At 42.7% G+C, this 24000-nt stretch overlaps 3 protein-coding genes across 9 annotated transcripts; 1 reads left to right on the top strand and 2 right to left on the bottom strand.

Moving 5' to 3' along the window:
- LOC107309690 (transmembrane protein 14C-like) lies at positions 1-2815 on the bottom strand. 2 transcript variants are annotated; one of them, XM_015854690.1, is made up of 4 exons: positions 2485-2815; positions 1361-1462; positions 648-735; positions 1-463 (listed from the first exon to the last, which is right to left on the bottom strand). In XM_015854690.1, the coding sequence occupies exons 1-4, from the start codon at positions 2558-2560 to the stop codon at positions 406-408; spliced, it is 324 nt and encodes a 107-aa protein (XP_015710176.1). In that variant the 5' UTR covers positions 2561-2815; the 3' UTR covers positions 1-405. The 2 variants fall into 2 exon arrangements, with proteins under 2 accessions (XP_015710176.1, XP_015710177.1); XM_015854691.2 differs by lacking the exon at positions 2485-2815 and adding an exon at positions 1988-2235.
- An 814-nt stretch (positions 2816-3629) lies between these two features.
- On the bottom strand, positions 3630-11630 carry PAK1IP1 (PAK1 interacting protein 1). Of its 2 annotated transcripts, XM_015854683.1 has the most exons (10): positions 11348-11564; positions 10710-10872; positions 9669-9789; positions 9498-9572; positions 8784-8836; positions 8162-8307; positions 7976-8073; positions 6204-6303; positions 5182-5308; positions 3630-4098 (listed from the first exon to the last, which is right to left on the bottom strand). In XM_015854683.1, the coding sequence occupies exons 1-10, from the start codon at positions 11408-11410 to the stop codon at positions 3932-3934; spliced, it is 1113 nt and encodes a 370-aa protein (XP_015710169.1). In that variant the 5' UTR covers positions 11411-11564; the 3' UTR covers positions 3630-3931. The 2 variants fall into 2 exon arrangements, with proteins under 2 accessions (XP_015710169.1, XP_032298394.1); XM_032442503.1 differs by lacking the exons at positions 3630-4098; positions 5182-5308; positions 6204-6303 and adding an exon at positions 6903-7010 and having other exon boundaries at positions 11348-11630.
- LOC107309689 (tRNA selenocysteine 1-associated protein 1-like) lies at positions 11185-23551 on the top strand. 5 transcript variants are annotated; one of them, XM_015854685.1, is made up of 11 exons: positions 11185-11314; positions 12309-12484; positions 14489-14575; positions 15611-15687; positions 15781-15923; positions 16527-16658; positions 17533-17652; positions 19663-19861; positions 20371-20416; positions 21194-21362; positions 23224-23551. In XM_015854685.1, the coding sequence occupies exons 4-10, from the start codon at positions 15658-15660 to the stop codon at positions 21328-21330; spliced, it is 807 nt and encodes a 268-aa protein (XP_015710171.1). In that variant the 5' UTR covers positions 11185-11314; positions 12309-12484; positions 14489-14575; positions 15611-15657; the 3' UTR covers positions 21331-21362; positions 23224-23551. The 5 variants fall into 5 exon arrangements, with proteins under 5 accessions (XP_015710171.1, XP_015710170.1, XP_015710174.1 ...); XM_015854684.1 differs by lacking the exon at positions 11185-11314 and adding an exon at positions 11564-11678; XM_015854688.1 differs by lacking the exons at positions 11185-11314; positions 17533-17652 and adding an exon at positions 11564-11678.
- The last annotated feature ends 449 nt before the right edge of the window (positions 23552-24000 follow it).

Genomic DNA, 24000 nt, shown 5'->3' on the forward strand with positions numbered 1-24000 from the left:
TAAAGGTTTGTAACAGGTTTTACTTGTAGAAAAGCAACATTTCAGCATCATTTCACAACAAAAAGATGAGATTGGTTTGGCTTTATACAGACGTGATATATCAACTCAGAATTCAGCAGGTAAAGCATACTGTATTTCTGGTGACACTTCATGGCTGCTTGCTTACTTACAGATCCCCTCTATTTCATATATTTCATTGGTATATTTTGGAATATAAAAATCCAAAGTGTAAAAATACATTGAAATGTGTTCCAATAAAGCAACCAGGACCAAATTCTTGCTACACAGTAAGAGCTCTACCAGATCCTTGATATAAATGGCACCTTGTACATCCCAACCTTCTGTGTTCACACAGCGTCCTTATCAGGTTTCCTCATCCAGGTGCTAAGCTGTTAATATGAGCAGTTACTTTTCATGGGGCTTCTCCACCATCTTCATGGCTAATCTTCCAACCATTAGCAAACTGTACAAGGTGAAAAACACCCGGTAAATTCACAGAATTAAACAACTTGTCAACTCGTTTTCAAATATTTCTCGTGTTAACAATGCACAGAAACAAAAAAAGATGCAGAAAATAGTGTTTACTCCATGTAGGTTTAATTGAGGAAGTAAAAAAGAACCCAACAAAACAGTGTAGTGTGTTGTACCTGACACCAGCAATCAGCCCCGCAGGCATGAACTTCCCAGAGTTGTAAAATCTTGTTCCCATTATGGCCGTCAGCGTTCCAGATGTAACTTAAATGAAAGATTGAAGAGACCGGTCAGCAGAGATGTACACATGTAAGAGAGATGTTACAGTTTCAGAACAGAATTAAGTAGTATCACCAAGTAAAAAGCAGAAAGGCTTATTTCACAGCATGGATTTAAAAAGGGATAATAAACTCTGTGAGTTTTTGAGTGCCTCAGTGCATGAAGAGGGGATATTCTAAGCCAAGTTCCCTGCACCCTGTGCTTCTGCACACACACTCTGCAAGCTTGTCTGTCAAAATGTGTTTCTCTAGACACTGGAAATAATCTGACTGTGGCTGACATTTGGGAAAATACTTGATCTCAGTCCAGTTCTTCTGGCTGTACTCACAGCTGATGCCAGTCGATGAGGCGTGACTATGCACAGCCTTTCACCTGTCCAGTAGCTGGGGAAATGAAGGGGGCTGCACTGCAGACAGCGCTAAAACAGAGAAATGCTGGGCCCTCCCCTTTCACTTCTGACTTTCATATGTATGAAAAAGAGCGGGGTGCCTTAGCAATTGAATGCTCCATGAGAGGTGCCCCTTCAAGCAGTGACTCTCAGTAGCTGACTTCTCAAAGGGGAGCTCCAGTCCTGAGAAGGCCTTTGTAAATAAAATGCTAAAAGACTTACTCAGAGAAATCCAAACATTGCTTGGATTCTGGGAGAGCTGATAGGCGCCCAGTCCAGCCAGGCTTCCAAAGAGCAGTCCAGCAGCCAGCGATGGGACACTGCCTGAATAAAGAAAAGATGATGCGTTTATTGGAAGCTCAAGAACAAACCAGTGACTTGTTTTGTAAAACACTATAAATAACAGAAAAAAACATGGACATTCGTTGTTATAAACTAGACTGGGGAAGGAGGTTGGGGTGTCTTTAAAGAAAAGTAGTGAAATTGAGGGATTGAATGCTGCATGTTTAAGATTATATATACAATGAGTTGTTTTGTATGTATATTGGTATAATATGGTATATTGTCCTCAGCACAAGTGATAATCCTGAGCTACAGAGCATTGGTGATTTACAGAAGGCATTGAGCAATGAAGTGACAAGACCACTGGGGGGTGAATGCGGTGCTCTGGGATATGTATTAGCAGCGGGTTGTTAGAGTCAGGGTACTAAGGTTGTGGTTGGACTCGATGATCTTTAAGGTCTTTTCCAACACCTCTATGCTTCTATTGTCCCTCCTGCTCTGAACTCCACTCGAAGCCCAGAGGAAAAAGGAAGCCAACAGAAAGCAGGCTGAAGCGGGCATGAGCACCTGTGTGGTCGTATCTACTGGGGAGCTTCTTGGTGTCTTCCATCATGAAGTAACACACCTTCGTACTGCAAACATTATGACAGTTTAGGGACTTTCCAAGTAGAGTTTCAGAGGGGATGAATCCACGCCTCTGCCTGGAGTGGGGCAAACTGAGGAAGTGATAGAGAAGTGAAAGCAACAGGGTGGAAACTGAGCATGTGATGGGGAGCACAGGAAAGGACCGAGCTTAAAAGCAGAAGAGCATTTCTGAAGCAAGCCTACTCCGTTCCAGCTGCATCACCCATGGCCGAGCTGGGCTATCTGCGCTCCGCAGGAGGCACAATGCGGCTTATCGGCCCCAGCAGCAGCTGCTCCCTACAGCACCGCGCTCCGAGCTGCCGCTATCAGCTTCGCCGCCTTCTCCCCCTCGGGAGCTGCGAGATAAGGGGCTGTAGGAACCAGCAACCGGTTCGCCCGCCCGCAGGGAATAGGGTCGGAAGGCGCTTCCAGCACTTTACCTGCTTTAGCGTAGCCAATGACCCCTCCCGATGTCACCAGAGCGGCGTAGCCGAACCCGATCCAGTCCACGGCCATGCTGCAAACTGGAAAATAAACTGGGGGGGAAGGGGAGTCGCTCTAAACGCGGTGGGCGGGGAAGGACGGGGGGGAATAATAACAAGGCAATATTTTGCCTCGGGAGGGGATCCCTCGAGGAAGGCCTGCCCGAACCCCACACCAGGAACTGAAATTCAGGATCCGCTGGGAAAGCAGCTGCGGGGCCGGCACTGGAGCTTCCCGTACCCACCTACCGGCCGTGGAGCGGGGCGGAGCGGGGCGCGCTGCGGAAGGGGAGGCGAGAGATGCCCGCACCGCCCGGAGCCGCCCCTTTCCGCTCGCTTCGAGGAAAAAAGCGACTGCAGAGCCCGCCTGTGCTGGAGGGCGGTGATCGTGGGAGTCTTCCCATTCAGCTGGAGCTGCGGGTAACTCGCCTGGAGCTCTGGGGCGGCCTCCAGGCTGCTGATTTTGGTTTGCTTCGAGGTTCTTGTGCCACTTCAGCACTGCTTCTGGTACCTCTTTGGGTCAGCCTCTCCCAGGAAACACCGATAGGGCAAGAGAGAATGGCCTCAAGTTGCACCAGAGGAGGTTCAGGTTGGATGTTAGGAAACATTTCTTCTCCTAAGAGTGGTCAGGCACTAGAATGAGCTGCCCAGGGAGGTGGTGGAGTCGCCAACCCTGGAGGTGGTGCAGAACCGTGTGGATGTGACACTGAAGGACATGGTCGGTGGGCATGGCATTCTGAAGATGAAGTGCAGACTGGCTTTTTGCTGGTGACACCTGGCTTCGGTCACTGTGATGCTCACAGCCATGGGCTTGTGTATTTGAAATTACAGTGAAAATTGTTCTATTAGAGGCAGCCGTTTTGCCCTAAGACAAAATGTTACATCTCTTTATTATATATAAATTTCAATGAGAGAAAAGCCTAAGTTGTGTGTTAACTGTAGGAGCCTATTTAAGTTAAAAACAGAACAACAAACTTCATTGCTGAATTAAACTGGGCTCATATTAATGGAGTTTACTGCCTATTCAGACATGGCATTCTCACAACTCATGAGTGGCAAAGGCAGATCATATTGTCAGTGGTCAGAACAGAGAACCTCCAACATAAGAATGAAAAATGATATAGAACTTTAATACGTATATAGTTGAGACACACAAGTTTAACTGAGGCAGATGTCGCTCTTTTTATCATTTTAGCTGGCTATTTTAGCTTCGTTCTCTCAGGTAAAGTTGCCATCTCTTTTATTGCTTCTCAAAGTGATCAGCCAATTCATCTGGGTAAAAAATAAATTACTCTGGAAAATCCTATCAGCTCTGAGGTATTTGTCCTCTGCTTGGAAAATATCCTTGTAAAAACTACAGCAACACCAGCAGTTACTTCTTATCCAGGAGAAACAGCATTCACCTTCATTCTGAGCTATTCTGCTTCTGCTTCTTTTTCTTCTTTTGCAGTGGAGCTTCCAATTTTCGCTTAGCTGGAACAATTCTTCTGCGTTGTTTTAGCAATTTACCACTTTTATTCATCCCACAAACTTTCTTCTTCTTGACTACTGATGGCTTCTCAGTTTCATTTGCTGAAAGAAGCAAGAAATTATTCACTCTGATATTTATTTCCAGTCTGTAGTCTAAAATATTACAGGCTTGTTTGTATCTCCCATTTAAAAAAAGGAGGAATTTAAACCATAGTTTATTTAGAGCGGAGTGTGCCAGCTACGCAACTTTCTGTTAAGAAAACATCTAAAGATCAAATATGGAACAACTTACTAGACAGGAAAACAACAGCAAAAAAACCCAAACAACTCATGCTACCAACCAACCCCTAAGCCAGACTTCCTAAGTTTGCCCAGCTGCACCAGCATCAGATCTAATTTTGTTCATAGGAATGCAAGAACATGCAGTTCTGTCAAATTGTTTATTCTTTTGTTATCTGTCCTGAGAGACAACCTACACCCAGGAGGGGAGTAAACTCTTTGAAAGGGCTGACAATAGCAGGACACGGGGAAATGGTTTTAAGTTAAAAGATGGAAGATTTAGGTTGGATGTTAGGGGGAAGTTCTTCACTAGGAGAGTGGTTAGGCCCTGGAACAGGCTGCCCAGGGAGGTTGTGGATGCCCCGTCCTTGGAGGTGTTCAAGACCAGGTTGGACGGGGCCCTGGGCAACCTGATCTAGTAAAGGTGTATGTTTGGTGGCCCTGCCAGGCAGGGGGTTTGGAACTACATGATCCTTGAGGTCCCTTCCAACCCGGGTCATCCTGTGATTCTGTGAGAGCTTCAGAGTCTCCCCCAGTGTGTGTTATTCCACTGAAGAGAAACAAAGCTTTCATATCCCAGAAGTGAAAAGCTGTCCTCTACTTACAATGCAAGGTATCACAAATTAAGTTTCCACACACAAAAGAACTATTTCTCTCCATTCCAAATCGTCACTCAGTTCCTGTGTGTGTGTCCGCTCACAAATAGTTTCCATAGTTGTGGCTTTATTATGTGCATGCTTGAGACACTATTAAATGGGTGCAGATATCTATGCAACTTGCCAGTGTCACATCCCCAATTCTTCAAACTGCAAAAGCTTTTTCCAAGGCATACAGTAAAAACCTCCCATTCACTATCTTACATTTCACAGTCACATTAACCACTGAACATACAGACAATTCTATTACCTTCAGCTGGTGTTGCAGCTTCTCCACAATTTTCTTTCGTTTCTGAAGCTTGGTCAAGCCACACTGCAAGGCATGTCAGCCGAGCTTTGGTGCTGACTTCACATAATAAGGATGGCACGTTTTCAATCTGAACATAGAAAAAGAAAATTAATTAATCATCACTTCTATTTAAAAATTTACTAAACTATTTAAACTGAGGAAGTATTTTATGGCCCAGTTCCCACTCCTTTTTGGGAGAATCATAGAACCACAGAATGGCCTGGGTTGAAAAGGACCACAACGATCATCCAGTTTCAACCCCCTGCTATGTGCAGGGTCACCAACCACCAGACCAGGCTGCCCAGAGCCACATCCAGCCTGGCCTTGAATGCATCCAGGGATGGGGCACCCACAGCCTCCTTGGGCAACCTGTTCCCTAGGACAATGTGGCACAAACACATGTGCAGAATGGCAGCACTGATCCTCTAGAAACAATTTCTAGTAATGCTATTGTGCCTCTCAGAGCTGGGCAGAGCAACCCACAGAATTATGCAGGGGTTTACGAAGATCTGTCTGTGCAGTAAAAAGAAAGAAAATCACACATTTGGCCAAAGTAAAGACAACAATATAGAGAAAGTTAAGAGTTCCTCAATCACTGTTTCAATCATGTAAAAGCAGACCTGGGATTACAGACGAAGGGGAAAAAAGGATTTTCACTACTGCACTTAATAGAATATAAAGAGGGATGAAATTAAAAATATGTGAATTCAGAAGAGAAATATAAAGTGAGATTTCGACGTTAAGATATTTATAGTAGAGCCCTTATTATCAGGCATTGAATAAAACATCTAATTCTGATTTTACAAGACAAATCCCAGAGGAAAACAATAAGGAAGGGGAACTTTAAAGATAAGACTCAATTCCTTGTTAAATTGTGCTACTCAGAACTGTTTGAAAAGACATGAAATAAATGTACACAGTATAGTAACGGACTTCGTGATCTTTAAAGTCACAAACTGCATCAAGTAGTTTAACAGACCGACCTTATTAAGATCCAGATTCCACACTTTAATGTAACCGTCACTGGACGCAGTCACAATAACATGTTGTCCTTCCCTCTCAAAACTACAGATGTCTTTTATTCTGTAAAGAAAATGTTATACTTGGTCACCGTGTAACACGGCAGCTCCCATCAGAACAGTAAGCTGACAGCAATTAAAGGTGCACAGGCAACATTCTAGGAGTCTATTTGAACAGTAAGAAACCCACAAATGACAGGCAGTAACTTGGAAAGGTAATCTGTTTTGAGTGCTGTCATTTATAGTAGGGATACACATCCTTGCTAGGCAGTTAGGGTTAAATTCAGAGCATTTCAGAACCTTTAAGTACACACAAATATCCACATCAGTGACACAGCAGCTAATGCTTTCCTGTTTTGATTAATAATTAAAATCAGCATTTGGAAAAATACTGGGTATACAATAACAGAGAATATCCTATTGTCTGGAATGAATACAACTGGTATGTTTTATGTATCCTAAACAATTAGAAACTCAAAAGGCTAAATATTCTTTAGATAGCTTTGCCTACTTGCCAAATACCAGTGCTCACTTTCAGAAACATGTGAAATATACTGAGAAAAACTGTACATATATATATGTAAGCACGTTTCATATACAAGCATAAAAACGTTACATACATATAACATGCATTTGATAGAAAATCAAATAATTTGGCTGAACCTTTTCTGGTTTGGTCTTCTCACCCAGCAGCTTTCCACTGCAAATACACCGGGGTAACCAGGCATTCAGAAGCACCACTGACCCCTGAGCAGCTCCCCAACCAACCTGCTGGATAATTCAATACCTTCAGTCTCTTCGAAAGGGCTGACAATAGCAGGACACGGGGAAATGGTTTTAAGTTAAAAGATTTAGGTTGGATGTTAGGGGGAAGTTCTTCACTAGGAGAGTGGTTAGGCCCTGGAACAGGCTGCCCAGGGAGGTTGTGGATGCCCCGTCCTTGGAGGTGTTCAAGACCAGGTTGGACGGGGCCCTGGGCAACCTGATCTAGTAAATGTGTGTGTTTGGTGGCCCTGCCAGGCAGGGGGGTTGGAACTACATGATCCTTGAGGTCCCTTCTAACTCGGGTCATTCTGTGATTCTGTACCACAAAGGGTGCAACTGTCACGAGGACTGACCCAACTATGGGAGTCAGACATCACAAGATGTCTTATTTCAAACGTGCCTGTCCAGTATAATCCAGTTTTGCAGTGGAAACCCCATGGAGCCATTTTCATCTGCTGACTGAGAAGCACTACAGAACCCAATGACCCCATGAAGGTGTTATAAGTTGTAGAGACATATCAGTTCAGATACAACAAAGCTTTGGGGAGAGAAAAGAGAGGAAAAAGAGAGGAAGATCTTCCTTGTGAAGAAAGTATTAATATAGAGGCATGCCAGTACATGTGGGTCTTAAATATAAGACATGTTTAGATATGATCTATACTGATCTTATGTACTTATGTAAGACCTTAATGTTTTACACAGTACTTAAATTGTTAAGGTTAGAACTGCAATATTCCTAATTCTAAAGCCGGATGTTTTAGTAGCATGCAAGGATAGCAGAGCACTTCTGCTTATGCCAAAAGCAAACAAGTCTGTCCCGAACTTGGAATTTAGCATATTAAGTACATTTACTTTCTAAATGAATACAAGAACGGTAGTAAAATGTGCTGAACATTACAAGTCATTGAACTTTGTATACTGAGTACTCAGTGCTGCCATAAATATTTAAGTAGTAGACAAATATAAAATACCTGTTTTCATGAGCTTTAAATTCACACAGACATTTTTGAGAGTCACAGCTGTAGAACCTTATGATTTCATCATCTCCAGCTACAGCAAGGACAGAATCCTTGGGATGAAAAATAGAAATGCAAGTGTGATTAAATTCACACGTTTCAAAGCAGGCAGCTTCCCAAAGCCTCTTCTTTTGTACTTACTGTAATAAATCGAATGGAAGAAATTCTTTTCTCTATTGTGATAGTGCCAATGATTGAAGCCGTATCGAGTTTGTAGATATCCACCTTATTTGCTATCACGGTCACGTATTTCTTTCCATCAGGGGACCATTTAATTATGTGGGCATCTGTACACAGAAGAACATTCTCACATATATATAATGTTTTTTGCATTCTATAACACGTGAGACACTAAAAGCCTTTAGCAGTGGCTACACACTATGTTCCAGAGAACACAGTTCTCTGGATATGAATATGTTGCAGAGAAAAATTCAGAGTAATCAAGTAAAAGCATGCTCTTAAGTTCTCATTTCTGATTAACAGAAGTGTATAAAGGAAGAAAAAAGCCATATTTATTTAAATACCCTGACATCAAACTCCAAGGGGAGATAAAAGGATTTTTACTGTCACTGTTTTCCTTTTGGTAAATGACTACTATTCAAGGACACGTGCTTTCCAGCATGTGTAAGATATGCTGTGAAAAGAGTTAATAATTAACTGACTTGTTGATTAACACATTCTGCTTTTCTTTCTGAAAAACAAACCCCAAAACCAAACAACCATCTAATTCCACTTTTTAGTGGCTTTAGGCTGATAAACTCACTTTGCTTCAGGTTTTTTATAAAGGCTGATCGTCCTTCTACAAGATTCCAAGTTCTGAAAGGCAACGACAATAGATAACGTGCATTCTGGTTAAAAACAGCACAGTGAAACTGAAGTCCTATCAGCTGACATCATGCATCTGAAGGAGGCTTTTAATCATCTCTCTGTCCTTCAGTGCTTTCCTTAATGCAGGAGAAACTGATGACAATATATTACTTATATGCTGTATGGCTGCATTTCTGATATTTATTTTATAAACCAGCTTGCAATGCAAAACACAAAAGGAAGCCAAATAGCAATTTGTCTCGATAATACAGCAAGCTTAAAATACTTGTACATATATGGCAACTTATATACACTCCAAGTGTAAATTTACTTTTCTAACACTGAATACAACTTGACAGCTTTCAGTCGTTAATTTTTATTCCAGAATGCAAATGCATTCATACAAGAGTTAGAATTCAGCAAGAAGACTCATAGAATCATAGAATGGCCTGGGTTGAAAAGGACCACAATGATCATGTAGTTTCAACCCCCTGCTATGTGCAGGGTTACCAACCATCAGACCAGGCTGCCCAGAGCCACATCCAGCCTGGCCTTGAATGTTTCATCATTCTCACACAGACTAGTCACAACACGGACCTGTTGCTTACAGCAGAATTAACTAAATTACTGAGCTATAATTCTAAGCCCTTCTTCATTAGTTTGGACTCACCTTAATGTTTTATCTGTTCCTACTGACAAAGCTAATTTCCCGGATGGATGAATAGAAAGAGATGTCACCTGCCCCCTGATAAAAACAAAACCAACTGTTAGCCACATATTATCATTTACAGGTAAAATAATTATGAAAACTCATCTGAATACGCAGATTTAAGAAACTCACTTGTGCGCCTTAATGGACTTCAGACATTCCCATCTCTTTGTGTTCCAGATACAAATGAGTCCATCTTCAGACCCACTCAGTAGATGTGCAGTACCATAGAACTCCAGACAAGTTATTGTGCCTAGAAATTTGAGCCAGAGCTATCAACAAGCATGTACATACTGAACAATTACCACACAGAGAACATAGTAGCAAATAAAAGTGCTTCTATACCACTGAAACATGGCAGGAACAAACCTTCCTGTGATATCTGTTGATGTGCTCTATTAGCTCCTCTACAGTCCTACATGTATGAAGTGTGTGATCTGCTCTCTGACGTAGCAGTACTTGGCCAACGTGGTGCAGGTGACACACAGGTTGTCCCACTGCTATGCAGTGTTCTTACATCAAAGCCCTGCTCTTGGCACACAGCTGAATTTACCGCTGTCCTGGTTTCAGCTGAGACAGAGTTGATTTTCTTTATAGTGCCTGGTATGATGCTGCATTCTGGCTTTAGGAGAAAACCAATGTTGATAACACAGGCATTTCAGTCATTGCTGAGCAGCAGTGAACAGAGCCAAAGACATTTCAGCGATGGGGATGGTGAGCAAATGGCTGCGTGGTGCTGAGCTGCCAGCCAGGTTCAACTGTAACAAAAGCACCCTGCTTACCATATCTAAGTTGAATGCAGGTACTGTGGTGAGTTTAGCTCCATATACTTCTAGATTATCAGGAGAAAAAGGACACCTGGGATTAAAGGGCTGATAATAGCAGGACACGGGGAAATGGTTTTAAGTTGAAAGAGGGAAGATTTAGGTTGGATGTTAGGCGGAAATTCTTCACTAGGAGAGTGGTTAGGCCCTGGAACAGGCTGCCCAGGGAGGTTGTGGATGCCCCGTCCTTGGAGGTGTTCAAGACCAGGTTGGACGGGGCCCTGGGCAACCTGATCTAGTAAATGTGTATGTTTGGTGGCCCTGCCAGGCAGGGGGGTTGGAACTACATGATCCTTGAGGTCCCTTCCAACCCGGGTCATTCTGTGATTCTGTGATTGAGCTCCCTTACCATTGTGCTGCAGCAGCGCCCCGTGCTCCACCTTCTTCCTCATATCATAGATCTGGATCGACTCATCCCTGCTCCCCGTAACCACATATTTGCTGTTCACCGCTACCGCTGACAGGGAAGCGGTGTGGGCATGGTGAGTAAAATCAGGTGTAACCGTCCAAGGCTGTGAAGGAAACACAAAGCAAAGGGGTCTTTATGAAGTGAAGGATCCTCATTGCTTCATTAGCCAAGAAGTGATGAAGGTAAGAGTTAGCAACAGGTAAGACACAGCTACAAGTGGGGGCCAACTCCCCGTTCCCCCTTAATGCCCACATGGCGCCGGCCCTTGTGGGCCACGTGTAGCTCCCGTTGCAGCCGTCTGATGTCCTGCCAGGCAGGGGGGTTGGAACTACATGATCCTTGAGGTCCCTTCCAACCCGGGTCATTCAGTGATTCTGTGATGCCGGCAGGAAGGCAACGGAGCCGCATGGCACCAAACACCCAGTGGGACGAGCCTGTGCTTGCGGGCGCCGCCCCGCCGAGCTTTAAGAGCCCACCCCGAGGCGGCCCCGCGGTCACGGCCTGAGCGAGAGCGGCGACAACGAGGAGCAGCGGGGCTCCCTCAGGTGTGTTCTCCTCCCTCCCTTCCATGGCGTTACCTCTCCGGGCCGCGCTGTGAAGCCGAAGAGGATCTGCTCGTAGCAGCCAGCCACCAGCTCCATCCGCTCCGTCAGCGCGGGGCCTCGTTCCCCGCTCTCGGCCTGTCCTGTGCGCTGCCTGCCGGGCCGCACCGCGCCGGGCTGCGAGTGTGGGGCGGTGCCGTGTGTGTGGGGGGCGGCCAAGGGGGAACGTGTGGGGCTGGGCGGTGTGGGGCTGTGGAGCCAGGCGGGGTTGTGGAGCTGGGCGGGCCGCGGGCAGCCCATGAGAGGGTCCTCGTAGGGCGGAAGCTCGCGGTGGCGGCTCCCCATGGCGGCGCGGGCGGCGAGAGGCGTTAGTGCGGGATCGGGGCGGGAGGGCCGGGATCGGGGGGTGGGAGGCGGGTGGTCGAGCACCGGAGGGGAGGGAGAAGCGGCACAACCCGCAGCCTGGTGTATTAGGGCTGCCCCGACGGGGTGTGTGAGTGCGGGGTGTGGAGGCCGCAGCCGTTAGGCCGCATCATCCTGAGGCGCCGCGGGGGGAACCGAGCGGCACCGCAGTGCCCAGCCCTACACAAGCGGCGTGATTGCTTGTTCTGTCCGGTTGTGTGTCTGTTTGCTGGAGCTTTTTATCGTCGTGAGGTGTAGCAGTAAGCGGGCAGCGCGGCCTCGGCCCCAGGCTGGTGTGGCGGAGGACTTTGGCCGGGCGGGGCGCACTTCTCGGCACGGCACGGTGGCAAACAACCCCCATCCCCCCCTCTCTATGCGCTACTGAGACAGCGGAGCAGGCGTATATACAGATAACATGCATCCCCACATGGGATGGAGAGCCTCTGTCATCCAGAGAAGGAACTACTTCAGTTCCGGAGGTTGAACCTGCCCCACCGTGTATATAAACCCGGTGTGAGCATAGCTGGGCATAAAGGTGACTGTGCCGTGTCATGTTCTCTCTTAACTGCTTTTTAAATGTCTTTTTGACTTGCAGAAACACCGTTGAAGATCAGACGGGGAAAGAGTACAAGAGCAGTTTTTCATGAGCCCGCAGTAACTGAGTGCTGAACTATCGCATCGTTTGCCCTCTCATACTTTTCTTCTTTTTTTGGTATAAAAGTGTGTTGTAGCGTTTGGCATCGCCTGGTAAATCTGCACGTGGGAAGAGTGGTAAGTTTTGTGAAAATATATAAAATAAAGCATTATGCATTTGAGAATACAAGAATCAGTATCCAGTATTTAAGGCACTGAGAGTTTGAGGGTGGCGGAGCACTGGAACAGGCTGCACAGGGAGGTGGTGGAGTCTCCTTCTCTGGAGATATTTAAGACCCGCCTGGATGCCTTCCTGTGTGACGTGGTGTAGGGAGCCTGCTTTGGCAGGGGGTTGGACTCGATGATCTCTAGAGGTCCCTTCCAACCCCTACAATTCTGTGATTCTGTTCGGCTCCTTTTTAACAAAAGTAAGATTGAAGTTAAGGAACTGAAGTTAAGGAACCTAAGGCTGTTTTTATTACTATGACATCCTTAACTAGAAAAAAAATAAGCTGTTGACCATTTCTCCTACTAAGCTCAGTTATGTTCAGTGAGAGGTTATATACTGACCTTACTGGTGTGTACTTGTATTTAAGGGCTTTAAGGTACTTTACAACTTTATTGGGTGCCAACTGGGTATGGCAATGAAGTGCATAGGGAGCTTGTGTAACGCCTTGACTATCCTGTGTCAGGATAGCGTAGCCCAGTTATAGAAGCACCATGCTGAACTGTTCACCTGTGTGGTCACACCTCTAAGGCATTGCAAGTACTCTGTAATTATGGAAATATGATGCCAACCAATCTGTTTACAGAGTGTTACGTAATTTCTTAGGTGGAAATGGGAGTTAAATTCCAGCAATCAAGTGCCTGCTTTGAAGAGTTACCTTGAATGTAAAAACAAAGTAGTGGTGGATGAAAAATCATGTACAAGGGGATAATACATAAGTTGCTCTGAAAGTAGTGCCTCCTATTTGTTTCCACAAGCTACAACAGCTATGGAAAGCATAATAGCACTGCTTTTCAACATAGTCATCAACATCAGCTGTGTGTTTTGCCAGCCATGAGCAAGAGCCTGCAGATCTGTACCAGCAGAGGTTGATCCACTGTTGCTGTTGTTGAAACACACCACCCACTGTGCTCACATCTACCCTTTTGTCTCCTTAAATGTTCAGCAAGTGTTGATGAATGTCAGTAGGTGCTGGTTTTTCTGCATGGAGGAATTAAACTCCACCCCTTTGCTTCACCCACACTTAGATGCCATTTTGTCAGACTGCCCCTCTGCAGCTGTCTGTCCCACATCAGCAACGTGTAATGGGATATTGGTGGGAAGATTCAGCCTTTACTGCCATACTACCAACATCCATGTCTGACACTGTGGGCCACCATAACAGGAGGCATTACTTTTAGAGCAGCCCTTGTATTGTGTAAATGAAAATGTTTCCTGGGGTGACTTGGATGGGGGCAGGAAAGGTTATCAACTGGGAGTAGTATATACCTCTTAAGGGTATCCTGAATTTTAGTAGTAGTAAAAGGTTCCTACTTGTTACTAATTTATTCTTAGGGAAGCATGTCTGGGAAGAGACAAAAGACAAGATATAACTAAGAAAAGGTTCAGAGAAGGATCAATTGGATCAGTTTTACCTTTAGTATTCTTTATTTATTTACTCTCTTATTCATCAACACTTAGGAAGTATCACTGCTCCTTTTCAGCTGTATACCTTTGTGCCATAGGAAGGTACCAATTCTAATTTGGCTCAAAAGGGGCTGGGGGAGGTGGGGTGAAGCAGACCTTGAGGTATTGTAGAAAACAGCTTGTTTTTAATTATTTCAGAACGTGTCAATTATAATTTGGTAATAATTTGAATAAATTGTAGGTAACTAAAAACCTGTTTATGGAATTTTGTAGTTCTTTGGGCAACAGGAAAAATCTGTGAACTACTACAACCTAAAAATAACTTCTGCTTGTAATCCCCATAGTAATATATAATTCTTATCTCCATTGCTTTGGCAATGACAAGTCAGAACTTAAATTTTCAAGCTGTGAATTAAGAATGTTAAAAACGTTAGACAGGGTGAATGTCTTTGAAAGTAGTTGATTTCAGAATTAAGATTCTTGGTCCTCCTTCACGCTTTTTTTCCCAGCTGAAGGATTGCGATAAACTCAACTTGTGCACCCGTGTCCCTTGAAGAAGGCAGAAGACAGCTATTTTTTCAGCCATGGCGAGCCAGGTAAGATGATTCGGTGAGAAATTCAGGTTTGTAGCGTCTAAAATGGGTTCCAAAACATTCAAAATCCCCAGTAAATGTGAAGCTGAAATAGCTAGCTCACTCTGAGTGGGATATTCTTCTAGTCCCATCATTTCCTCTGGTAATTTGGTAGTTGGTGGTTGTCCTCTGTATGCTTGATCAAAGCAACCGAAACAGGTTGGGAGCATGATATTAAACTTTGCAGTTTGGATTATTTGAGCATGAATTCTTCTGAAGGATCTTGCAAATAACACTCTCTATATATAAAGTTATGTAGAGGTGTTTTAGAGGAAGAACATTAAACACTGCGTAAGTAAAGCTACTGAAAAAATACCATTCTTAATTTTAGAAACTGTTCTTCAGAATATTAAAAGAGGGAGGCAACCTGTTAATATGGCTGTTTCCTTTTTTGTGTGTGTAGTTACCCCATGTTTTTTAAACTGTGCCTTTTGGGGTTTACAGTTTTTTGTTATTTTTTTGGCTTTTTTGTTTTGTTTTTTGAGGTGCTTTTTCTGCCTCTTTTTTTCCTGGCCTTGCATCTGGGTTTAGTATTTTTCCTCAGCCAAGTTGGTGCCTGTTTCTGGTCTGCTTTCTTCTTCCATCCCATTAATGGGCCTCCTGTTATTCCTGGCCTGGGAATATACCTGGCCTAGTGTTAGGTAGTGAGGAGAGGCATCTCTTAGAAGCAAAGAAGAATCCCTAAGAGAGGGGAGATAGGGACAGCTGAAATCCCTTTTTGAGCAAGAGTGGTATAGAGATAGATATATCTGTCTCTATATTTTTTGGCTCATTTTGCCACTGAAGGCTTTTATTTTTTTTTTTTATTTTGAGAGTCTTAGAGCTCAGGTGGAGCACAGTCCAGTCCTGAAGCTAATTAACATTTAGGATTGACCAGCATCGAAGGACTAACTGCTTTCTTCCCAATTCCAAGAGGAAGCTGTCAATCCATTAGCCAGCTTGACAAGTCAGGGGAATGTGGCTGTTCATACAATCCTTTGGCTCTGTTATTTTTGCCAGGCATTTTCCCCAGAGGCTGCTTTCCCTCATGGGAGGCGGAGGGAGAAATGGGACCCCAGGCTTCTTTCAAGGGCAAGGTGAATATGGGGAAATCACCTGTGGTGATGGGGAGTGGGAGGGAGGAATGTAAATGAGGCTAAATACTATAGAGGTGGTTTTTATCCCAACAGGATTTACTTGGGAAAAAGCGAGAATGTCTCCAGGCCTACAGCTGGTGGAGAACACCGCAGAAGAAACGGAAGAAAAAGAACAAAATAAAACCAGGAAGAATAGAGTTTGTCAGCGCTACTACTACCACCAGTAGTACAGTCAGGTAAAGTCCTTCTAACATGAAATGCTCTGCTTCTTTTTATCTGCTGAGGTTGGTGGTGACCACAGGATTTCATCACTCACTTGAAAAATTCTGCGATGGCTGGTGTGATACGTATATGCAAGTGTTTTATTGGTAATATGTTTTCATAAACAATGTTGTTTGTAGTTGCCCTCCTGTTATCAGTGACAGGTAGTGGCAAAATAGTCACAGTTGTGGTACAAGTTAATTCTTCGTGGTATTTCTGTGGCTCTTGTTTGGGCAATCATAGAATGGTTTGGGTTGGAAGGCACCGCTAGGATCATGTAGTTCCAACTCCCTGCTATGGGCAGGGACACCTTCCTCCATATAAATGTGTCTTTAAAACAAGTTTCTGAAAGTTCTCAGAAAATGGATCCTTGTTCAAGTAGTAGAATAGACACACAGCACTAGAGATCTGTATGTTGGTGTGGTGGCAGTTCTGTACACTTCAGTGTGTTTTTGCACTGCAGTACTCTACACTAATTTGTCTGGTTTTAACTAGCTGTAAATATAATAAGTGTTTTAATACCAGAATCAGTATTTTGGTCTCAAAGTTTTAAAACTGTTTTCTTTATCTTCTTAAAGACCAGATTATTCAATATTTGTTGGGGAGCTTACTCCAGAAGTGGATGATTTCCAGCTCTATGACTATTTCCTAAAGAGGTATCCCTCGTGTCTCGACTGCAAAATAGCGACAGACCTGCTGGGATATTCCAGGTAATTCAGTGCTACTTTGTAATGCCATTGGTTGTGTTTGCTTCTGGAGTGCTGTGTAAGAACTCATGTCAGAACTTCTCTGCTTTTTTTTCTGAGGGAAGAGGAATGAGGTTAGTCTTAAGCACTGCTCTTCTTAACAGCACAGGTCCTTGAGTTTCTAAAACTCTGGTTTAAACAGTTAACTTTGAAGAGGTTTAATTGTGTCACATGCATGTTTACATGTAAAAAATAAAAATCAAATCAGGTGCTGGGAGAGGGGAGAGCTGTGCACTGAAATTGGTGCTGCTTTCTGTCACCTGCAATACTGAGGTCAAAATTCCCATTATATGTGGGGGAGAGAAAGCATGAGACCAGGCAAATCTGAGGGTTGTGGAAGTTTGAATACAGTTTCATTGCTAGTAAATAAAGCCTAGCTCAAACTGTGTTGGCCATGCAGCGAGTCAAGCAGGAGTGAGGGATTTTGCTGTTCAGACAATGTTGCCTGTAACAGACTAATTCAAGAAGCTTGAGAGAAGGCAGATAAAAAGAATACCAATGTTCTAGGAGTGTGTTCATAACTGATAAATCAACTCTGTATATGCAGAAATATAGAATCTGATTACTTATGCAGATAGAAATTAAAATGTATTGTTTTGCTGTCTCTCAGCAAATGTGATCTTATTGCTACCAAAGAACAGGCTTTTTGCTTCTGGCCCAAGTTTTTAATTTGGTGAAAGCCTCTTCCGTGCATGCACATATGCCAGAGAGGTTGCTTAAATAATAGAAGCGATAGTAGCCGTTACCTTCTGTTTTTGTAAAAGACAGCAATTGAATTAATTAGCTTTGTAACTGTTATGCATACTAGAATTTGTTCTCTCCCTTTTGAAAATTGTAGAGGGTATGCCTATGTCAGATTTGGTGAGCAAGGTGATCAGATGAGGGCACTGCAAGACTGCCAGAATGCGCCAGGTCTGGGGGGAAAACGAATCCGGCTGAGCATAGGAATTTCTAAAAGGTAACCAATGAGTTGTGCATTGATACAGTTCTTCTAAATAATCAGATTCTTGTAGCTTCGCCTTTGTAAAGTCTGTGGCCCTTGCTGTAATGGCTGTAACACTGGCTGTAGGATGCAGTCTACAAAATCAAAAATATAGAGGTTGTTTTGACTCCCTGGATTTATCAGCCTGTTTCAGGATTGCTGGGGGAATCCAACTCAAGTCTAACCACACAGTGTAGCTTGGGCTTAGCTGCTCTTGCAGCCTGCTTTATTTCTCAAGTAGCAAAGCCAAATGCATTTGTAAATATTTTCCAGGTTTGGGCCTGAGTAAAGTAGAAGGGACAAGTGGTTTTTATATGTTAGGGAGTTTTTGTTCTTAAGCCTTTCCCTCTATGTGAGGAAAGAAGCACATTGCTAGTTTTACAGTAGGCTGGCTGGAAAAAGAATTGTTAAGTGGGGGAAAATATAGGAATATAGGGAGAAAGACAAAGGAAACTTTACTAGAACAGTTTTCAAAGTGCTATTCTTTGCTTTTCAATAGCTTAGGGCAGTGGGGAGTGTTACACTTTCTAAGAGGGATTTTACTCTTTACATCTCACTTCTGTCAGTCACTTACAGCAGTTCAACTCTGAAAATTGAAAGGAATTGATACTGAATTTGATAGACTTTGATCCAGGATAGTGGAGAAAAAAAACCCTCCATATGAAGAATTTCAGTATGTATGTGAGGTTAGCTTGTATATTCTGATAAATAGTGAAAAAACTAATAACACTTTTGTTTCTGTTTACCTAGCATAACTCTGCAGATGTTGCCTCTTTTTTGCTTTAGAATGGAAGTGCTCTTGCCTGAGAGAGCACTATCCAAAACTGCCTTGACCATAATTATTTTGGAAACAAGAATAGGTCTCAAAAACACATTTCCTTACTTTTGCCATCCAGAAGAATGTCAATAGTGCTTTTAGGGGGAATGCAGTTGGAAGTAGAAGTCTCACGGTGATTGTTTACTCCAGTAGCAGGACAATAGAATGTCTATATTATGACTTACATACACTTATGGTAGTGAAACATACAACATAGGTGTTGAACTATGCATCATTAGTGTGTTTCTGAAGCAGAGTACCATGCTGTCTCAGAGTCAGAATATCCAGTCATCAAATTAAACAGTCTGACATTGTTTATTCATTTTGGTGACTGTTTCTCAACTCCTTCAGTTTGTGTTCAACACACAGAAAAGTCTTCAACTGATTTCTCTGCTTACCCACTTTAAGTAAGAGGAGATCTGCCTGTACAGAATTGGTGAGAACATGTCTAAGCAGGATTTTCTGGGATACATAGCATGGTTATCTGAATGCACTTCATGTAGCGTGCATTAGTTTTAGATTAGATAACTCTTGTCTTGATTCTTGCCACTTGCCCAGGGAAAATCTCAGGGAAGGGGAAGTTTCCCATTGATTTGGTCATCTTACTGGACAATTAGAAGTGTGGAGTTAAGCAAGACTGGCTTCACCTGACAGCTGTACTTGGCAACTGTTGAATGCTTAATGAACTAAAAAACTGTGCAAGTAGAGATAGACATGGCAAACTAGCAGGCAGTGTAAGATGCTTCTCTGACATCATTCATGCCTTTCTGGAAGAAAGATCTAGTAATTAATCAAAATATGAAAGGGTTAAGACTGCATCTTCAAAGCAGCTGTGCTTGATAAATGTCTTTGGTCTGAAATTAATCTCTGCAGAGCACAAAGGCTTATGAGTAGCTTGCTTATGCCAACGCTAAGAATGCTCTATGGTAACAATGTCAAAGCTCTGGATTTAATCAATGGAAACAATTGCTTTTGATATTGGTGAAGGTGAGGACATCTGCTTCTGTTTAAATACAAGATCTTGTGCTGTGCCTTAAGCTATCACTTAATGCAACTGTTCATAAAGCTTTCATTTAAGCTTTGAAATGTGTGAGCTGGCATGTTATTTAACTAGAGAACTGGGTTTACAGTTTGTGGTTCTCAAACTCTTTTAACTTCTCATGTTTCAGACTGAAAGCAGAATTCCAGCGGTACCAGTCATACAACTATAATGATTATTACCAAGATTATCAGAACTACTACTCACAGTGGAATTATGATGCATATGCTGAGTATAACAACTACAACTCCTATGCTGCCTATGATAGCATGCAAGCTATTGGAGACTGCTCTTTAGGAGATGCTGTTATGGCACCAGCTGTTTTTGAGGTAAAACATACTACACACTTGCCTTAAATAAAACACCTGTGGATAGCTGTACAAATTGTATGAATTGGAGTAAATGTGTTCTAAAACTGAAATTATGCTTTTTGCTTAGCATGGAGATTAGGATATCACACTACATTCAGAGGTATCTATGCTTATAGTGCTTATAGTTTATGCATAGAATTAGTAGTTTATACATTATTTATGTGTATCAAATAACAGTTTTGACAACATAATTATGTATGCTTTTGTCCCCCTTTCTTTCCCCCAATGTGCTTTGCTTAGAGCAAATTAAATAGCTGTTGTAAATGGTCTTATCTTGGTCACTTTGTCAACTATGACCTGCAGAAGTCCCTTCTAACCTGCACTGTAATACTGTCCTTCTTTTGAAAGTAACAAGGGCAAATGGCACTTTATGTGTCTGTGGAAAGAGAGAATGTCTCAGGGTAACGACATTATTTTGAATTTAGGAAGCTTTCTGAAATTGATTATGGTTCAACTTTGTCTTGCAGGAATCTACGGCTATGGCTGAAATCAATGAAGACCTACTTACTGAAGGTAACGATGATTCTGTCGTTGTCTTGTGTTTAGTCATACTGGTGTCCTTAAACAATACAAGGCTGGATGAGCTGTAAGATCATCTTGGAAATTCAGCTGATACAGGAGTCAGCCCTCTGTGTGGCTCATCTATTACTTAGGGGTTTTAAAGCTAATATGGTTACACTATATGAAATAAAATGAGGCATCTACAGTAGGGTTCCTGTAACAATGCCTTCAGTGTGTTTTGAAAAGGTCTAACATAGGATTTACTTTCCATGTATTGATTCCACTAAGCAGATTCTATATGGTAAACTCCTTCGTACGCGAGAGCTTTGTTTTCTATGCCATGAGGTAAAAGCTTGACATTGCAGGTTCTAAAGGGAGGTTTCAGCTTGCGCTTAAACATGTGGTACTGAACGTAATTCTTTGTCTTGGGAACCTTTTCAGACAGCTTCTCATATGGAGGCATCTTGTTCTAGTGTTCAAAGCTTTATTACATGGAATACACAGTATAGCAGGGCTGAATAAATGATTTTTGTGACGGTTTTGTGGTCGATTATCCCTAAACATGGTTTTATCTTGAAATAGAAATAAGAGTCCTAGCGTTCTAATACACAAATCCGTGGAGGAGAATTGGGAGTTGTCTGGTTTGTTTAAAGTTTTAGGGAAATAAAATCTTAATACAATTTTAATATCTATTTTGTTAAGCCAAAATGTTTTACTAGGCATTTCACTTGAGATTTGTGTGTGTACCTCAATGCTGATGCTTGTACTTCTTGGGGCTTTTATTTTCAGATCCGCAATTGTATTTGGATGTTGATGAAATGAACAGACAATTTATGGAGACAAGTGAAGAACTCTATGATTCGCTTATGAATTGTCACTGGCAACCTCTGGATACGGTCACTTCCGAAATCCCCTCTGCTATTTAAGTGTCTTATATAGCATGGCCGTTATGACCAAGGTGCTAAAACTACACTTCTTCTACATTAATCTAGATCATAAGTTTTAAAGCACAACGATAGGTTGGATTTTCTTTTTTGGCTCTGCTTTTGACAGTTTCTGTAATCATTTTTTTTTTTGTTGTTGTTAATCACTCAATTCTTGGAGCATCATGAAATCATGTAAATATTCTAGAAATGTAAAGAGTTAATTGAGGTCTAAAGATAGACTTGCCTGTGTAAATAAACTTTTGTTTCTGCAAACCTGCCAGCAAGGGACTTCACTCTTATGTATGTGTAGGACGTTCTCTTCTGGCTTATGGCATTTAATTGGGGTAGTAAAGATATCTCATTCATCTTTATTTTTATATGAGTGTGTTAGGACACTGGCAAAACCTAACACTCACTTGTAGACTACTTGTTTAGCGTAACAGCATAAGGTGGGAGATTGTTCCTGGGTTTTGTCATGAAAATCCTTGTGTTCCCTTCCTCCTGCAGGAGTCTGGCACCATTATTAATGTGAAAGTCAGTTCAAATTGGTTTATAAATCTGATATTTTAAGCATACAGAAGTGCAGGCTTCAGCTGCCATAGCTGTAAAAGTTCTGTGGACTAAGGATGATCCCCGCTGTCAATCTCAGCCTCAGCATTCAGCTTTTGCTTACCCTCCTTAGTGTTAGACTTCTCAGCTCACACTTTGTACATTTACAATATACATATTGTATACGCATGTATACAATATGCTTTTCAACCTGGAAATTATTGGAGATAACTTGTTGACTTAAAGGAGGCAACCATAAACACAAATATCCTAATAACAGTGCTTTAATTTCCTGCCTGTCCTTGATTATTTCTGTGGTATTCCTGATGACTAGGTGTTTTAGTTATGAAGTTACAAAACCTTAAGTGATGACTGTATTCAAAGCAGGTGAGAGAAGGGAGGAAAACTTAGCTTTGAGCTAGCAATCTTGTGCCTTTAAACTACTCATCTTGGAAGGTATCAATGATTTTCTAGGCCTTGGATCTAGTTAACCCTCTGTGTATTGGATTACTTGTTACTTCACAATATATATAATGATAAATAGGTCAGGTTGGAAACAGAATATTCTAAGAGCAGAAATTGCTGTGGCAGTAGCTGTGGAAGCTGCTAATGCCAGGTGAGGCAGTTCCCTACTACTATGTGTGATGTAGGTATACATATATGGAGGTGGGGTAGGGGCATCAGTTTCAGCAATTGCAGCTGGCTCTCTCTAAAGCAGAGAAGCACTGGAGCTGGGCACAGGAATTTGTTGGGCCATTCCCTTGTGTGAGCTGGTGATCTTTAAAGGATTAGGTTGAGGGGATTTAGTAACAGGAGCATGACTTGAGCTAGAGGTGAGAGATAAAGCAGAGAGAATCTAGAGGGAAATAACTTGCTTGTGTGTATATATGGAGTTGTTGAAGGGGAGAAACTCAAGACAGTAGGTGTAGGCCTCTTGAATTTGGATGGCAGTGTTACAGCTTCAAAAGCTTACAAGGTTTGCCACTTTATGTGTATGTGATTTCACTTAGTCTGGTGCAGTTGTGGCCTATGACCAAAGCATGTGAGCCTCAGAGAAAAAGTCTGTGGCCACCCCATTGTTTGAGGTTTCCTATAGGAGTATCCAGTAATGGTTTCGTAAACTCTTTCCATTGGATACAGCTGCAGCAGGGGGTACCTTTACACAAAACCTGCTAGTTTCTTCAAGAATAGTAGTGGGGTGTTTCCTATCTCTTCTCTGATCAGGAAGGTTTGAGGGGCTACTATTAATCTCTAAGTCAATGAGAGAGGAAAAAGGTTAAAGGGTTCTTAAGAGGATGCATGAATAGTAAATGGTACTTAAGCCATGAATGTTTCTTTTTGCAGGGATGCTCTGGACCAACCGCTTCTTTCTAGCGCTACCTCAAAGTAACGTGCAGATATAACTCACAGGGAAGACTGATCAAATGGCGATGATCACTATCATTCTGCTGGATGCATATATATATTTGCCTTTTTTTTTTTTTTTGTTTCGGCTCACTTTTAGCAACAATTAACTGAAGTGACACGTGTTAACGGGCACTGACTACACCTGCAGATATTTCGGAGTCGTGAGTGTCATTCAAGGCCTGTCACTTGTTTAGAAATTGTTCTAAATGGGAAAAACGGAAGTGAAATAAATAAAGCAGCGTTTGAATTTACAGAGGAAATTAGAGTTGAGCATGATAGTCGTGTTCTTGACTATTGACTAAAGATGAGGCCTTCCATGTTCTGCAGGGAGGGTGTTGATAGGAGCCATCCTGCTGCTGCTCAACGTGTATTGACAGTGTGTGTGGGGGGGAAGCTCTGAAAGTGCAGGGTGTAATTCTGCTCACCAGGGGTTTCAAAAGTGCTTTGTATGGCAGTACACGAGAACTGAGAGCTAACAGATCCTGGAGGATGGCTCTGAAAACACCGGAGGGGGGTTTAAAATGACAGCAACAAAAAAGCATGCAACTACAAGCGAGGATTTATTGCAAAGCTTTGGACTGAGACTCCTGCAGCAGTTCCTTCAGTGCTCACTTTGTGTGGACTTTGACTGGGGAAAGGTGGGAGGGCTGCGAGCAATCCAAGGGCTCCCTGTGATGGCCTCAGTCACCTTCTGTGTCCCTTCCACATGAAGAT

The sequence above is a fragment of the Coturnix japonica genome, chromosome 2, assembly GCF_001577835.2.
Source record: "Coturnix japonica isolate 7356 chromosome 2, Coturnix japonica 2.1, whole genome shotgun sequence".
In the NCBI taxonomy this organism is placed as follows: Eukaryota; Metazoa; Chordata; class Aves; order Galliformes; family Phasianidae; genus Coturnix; species Coturnix japonica.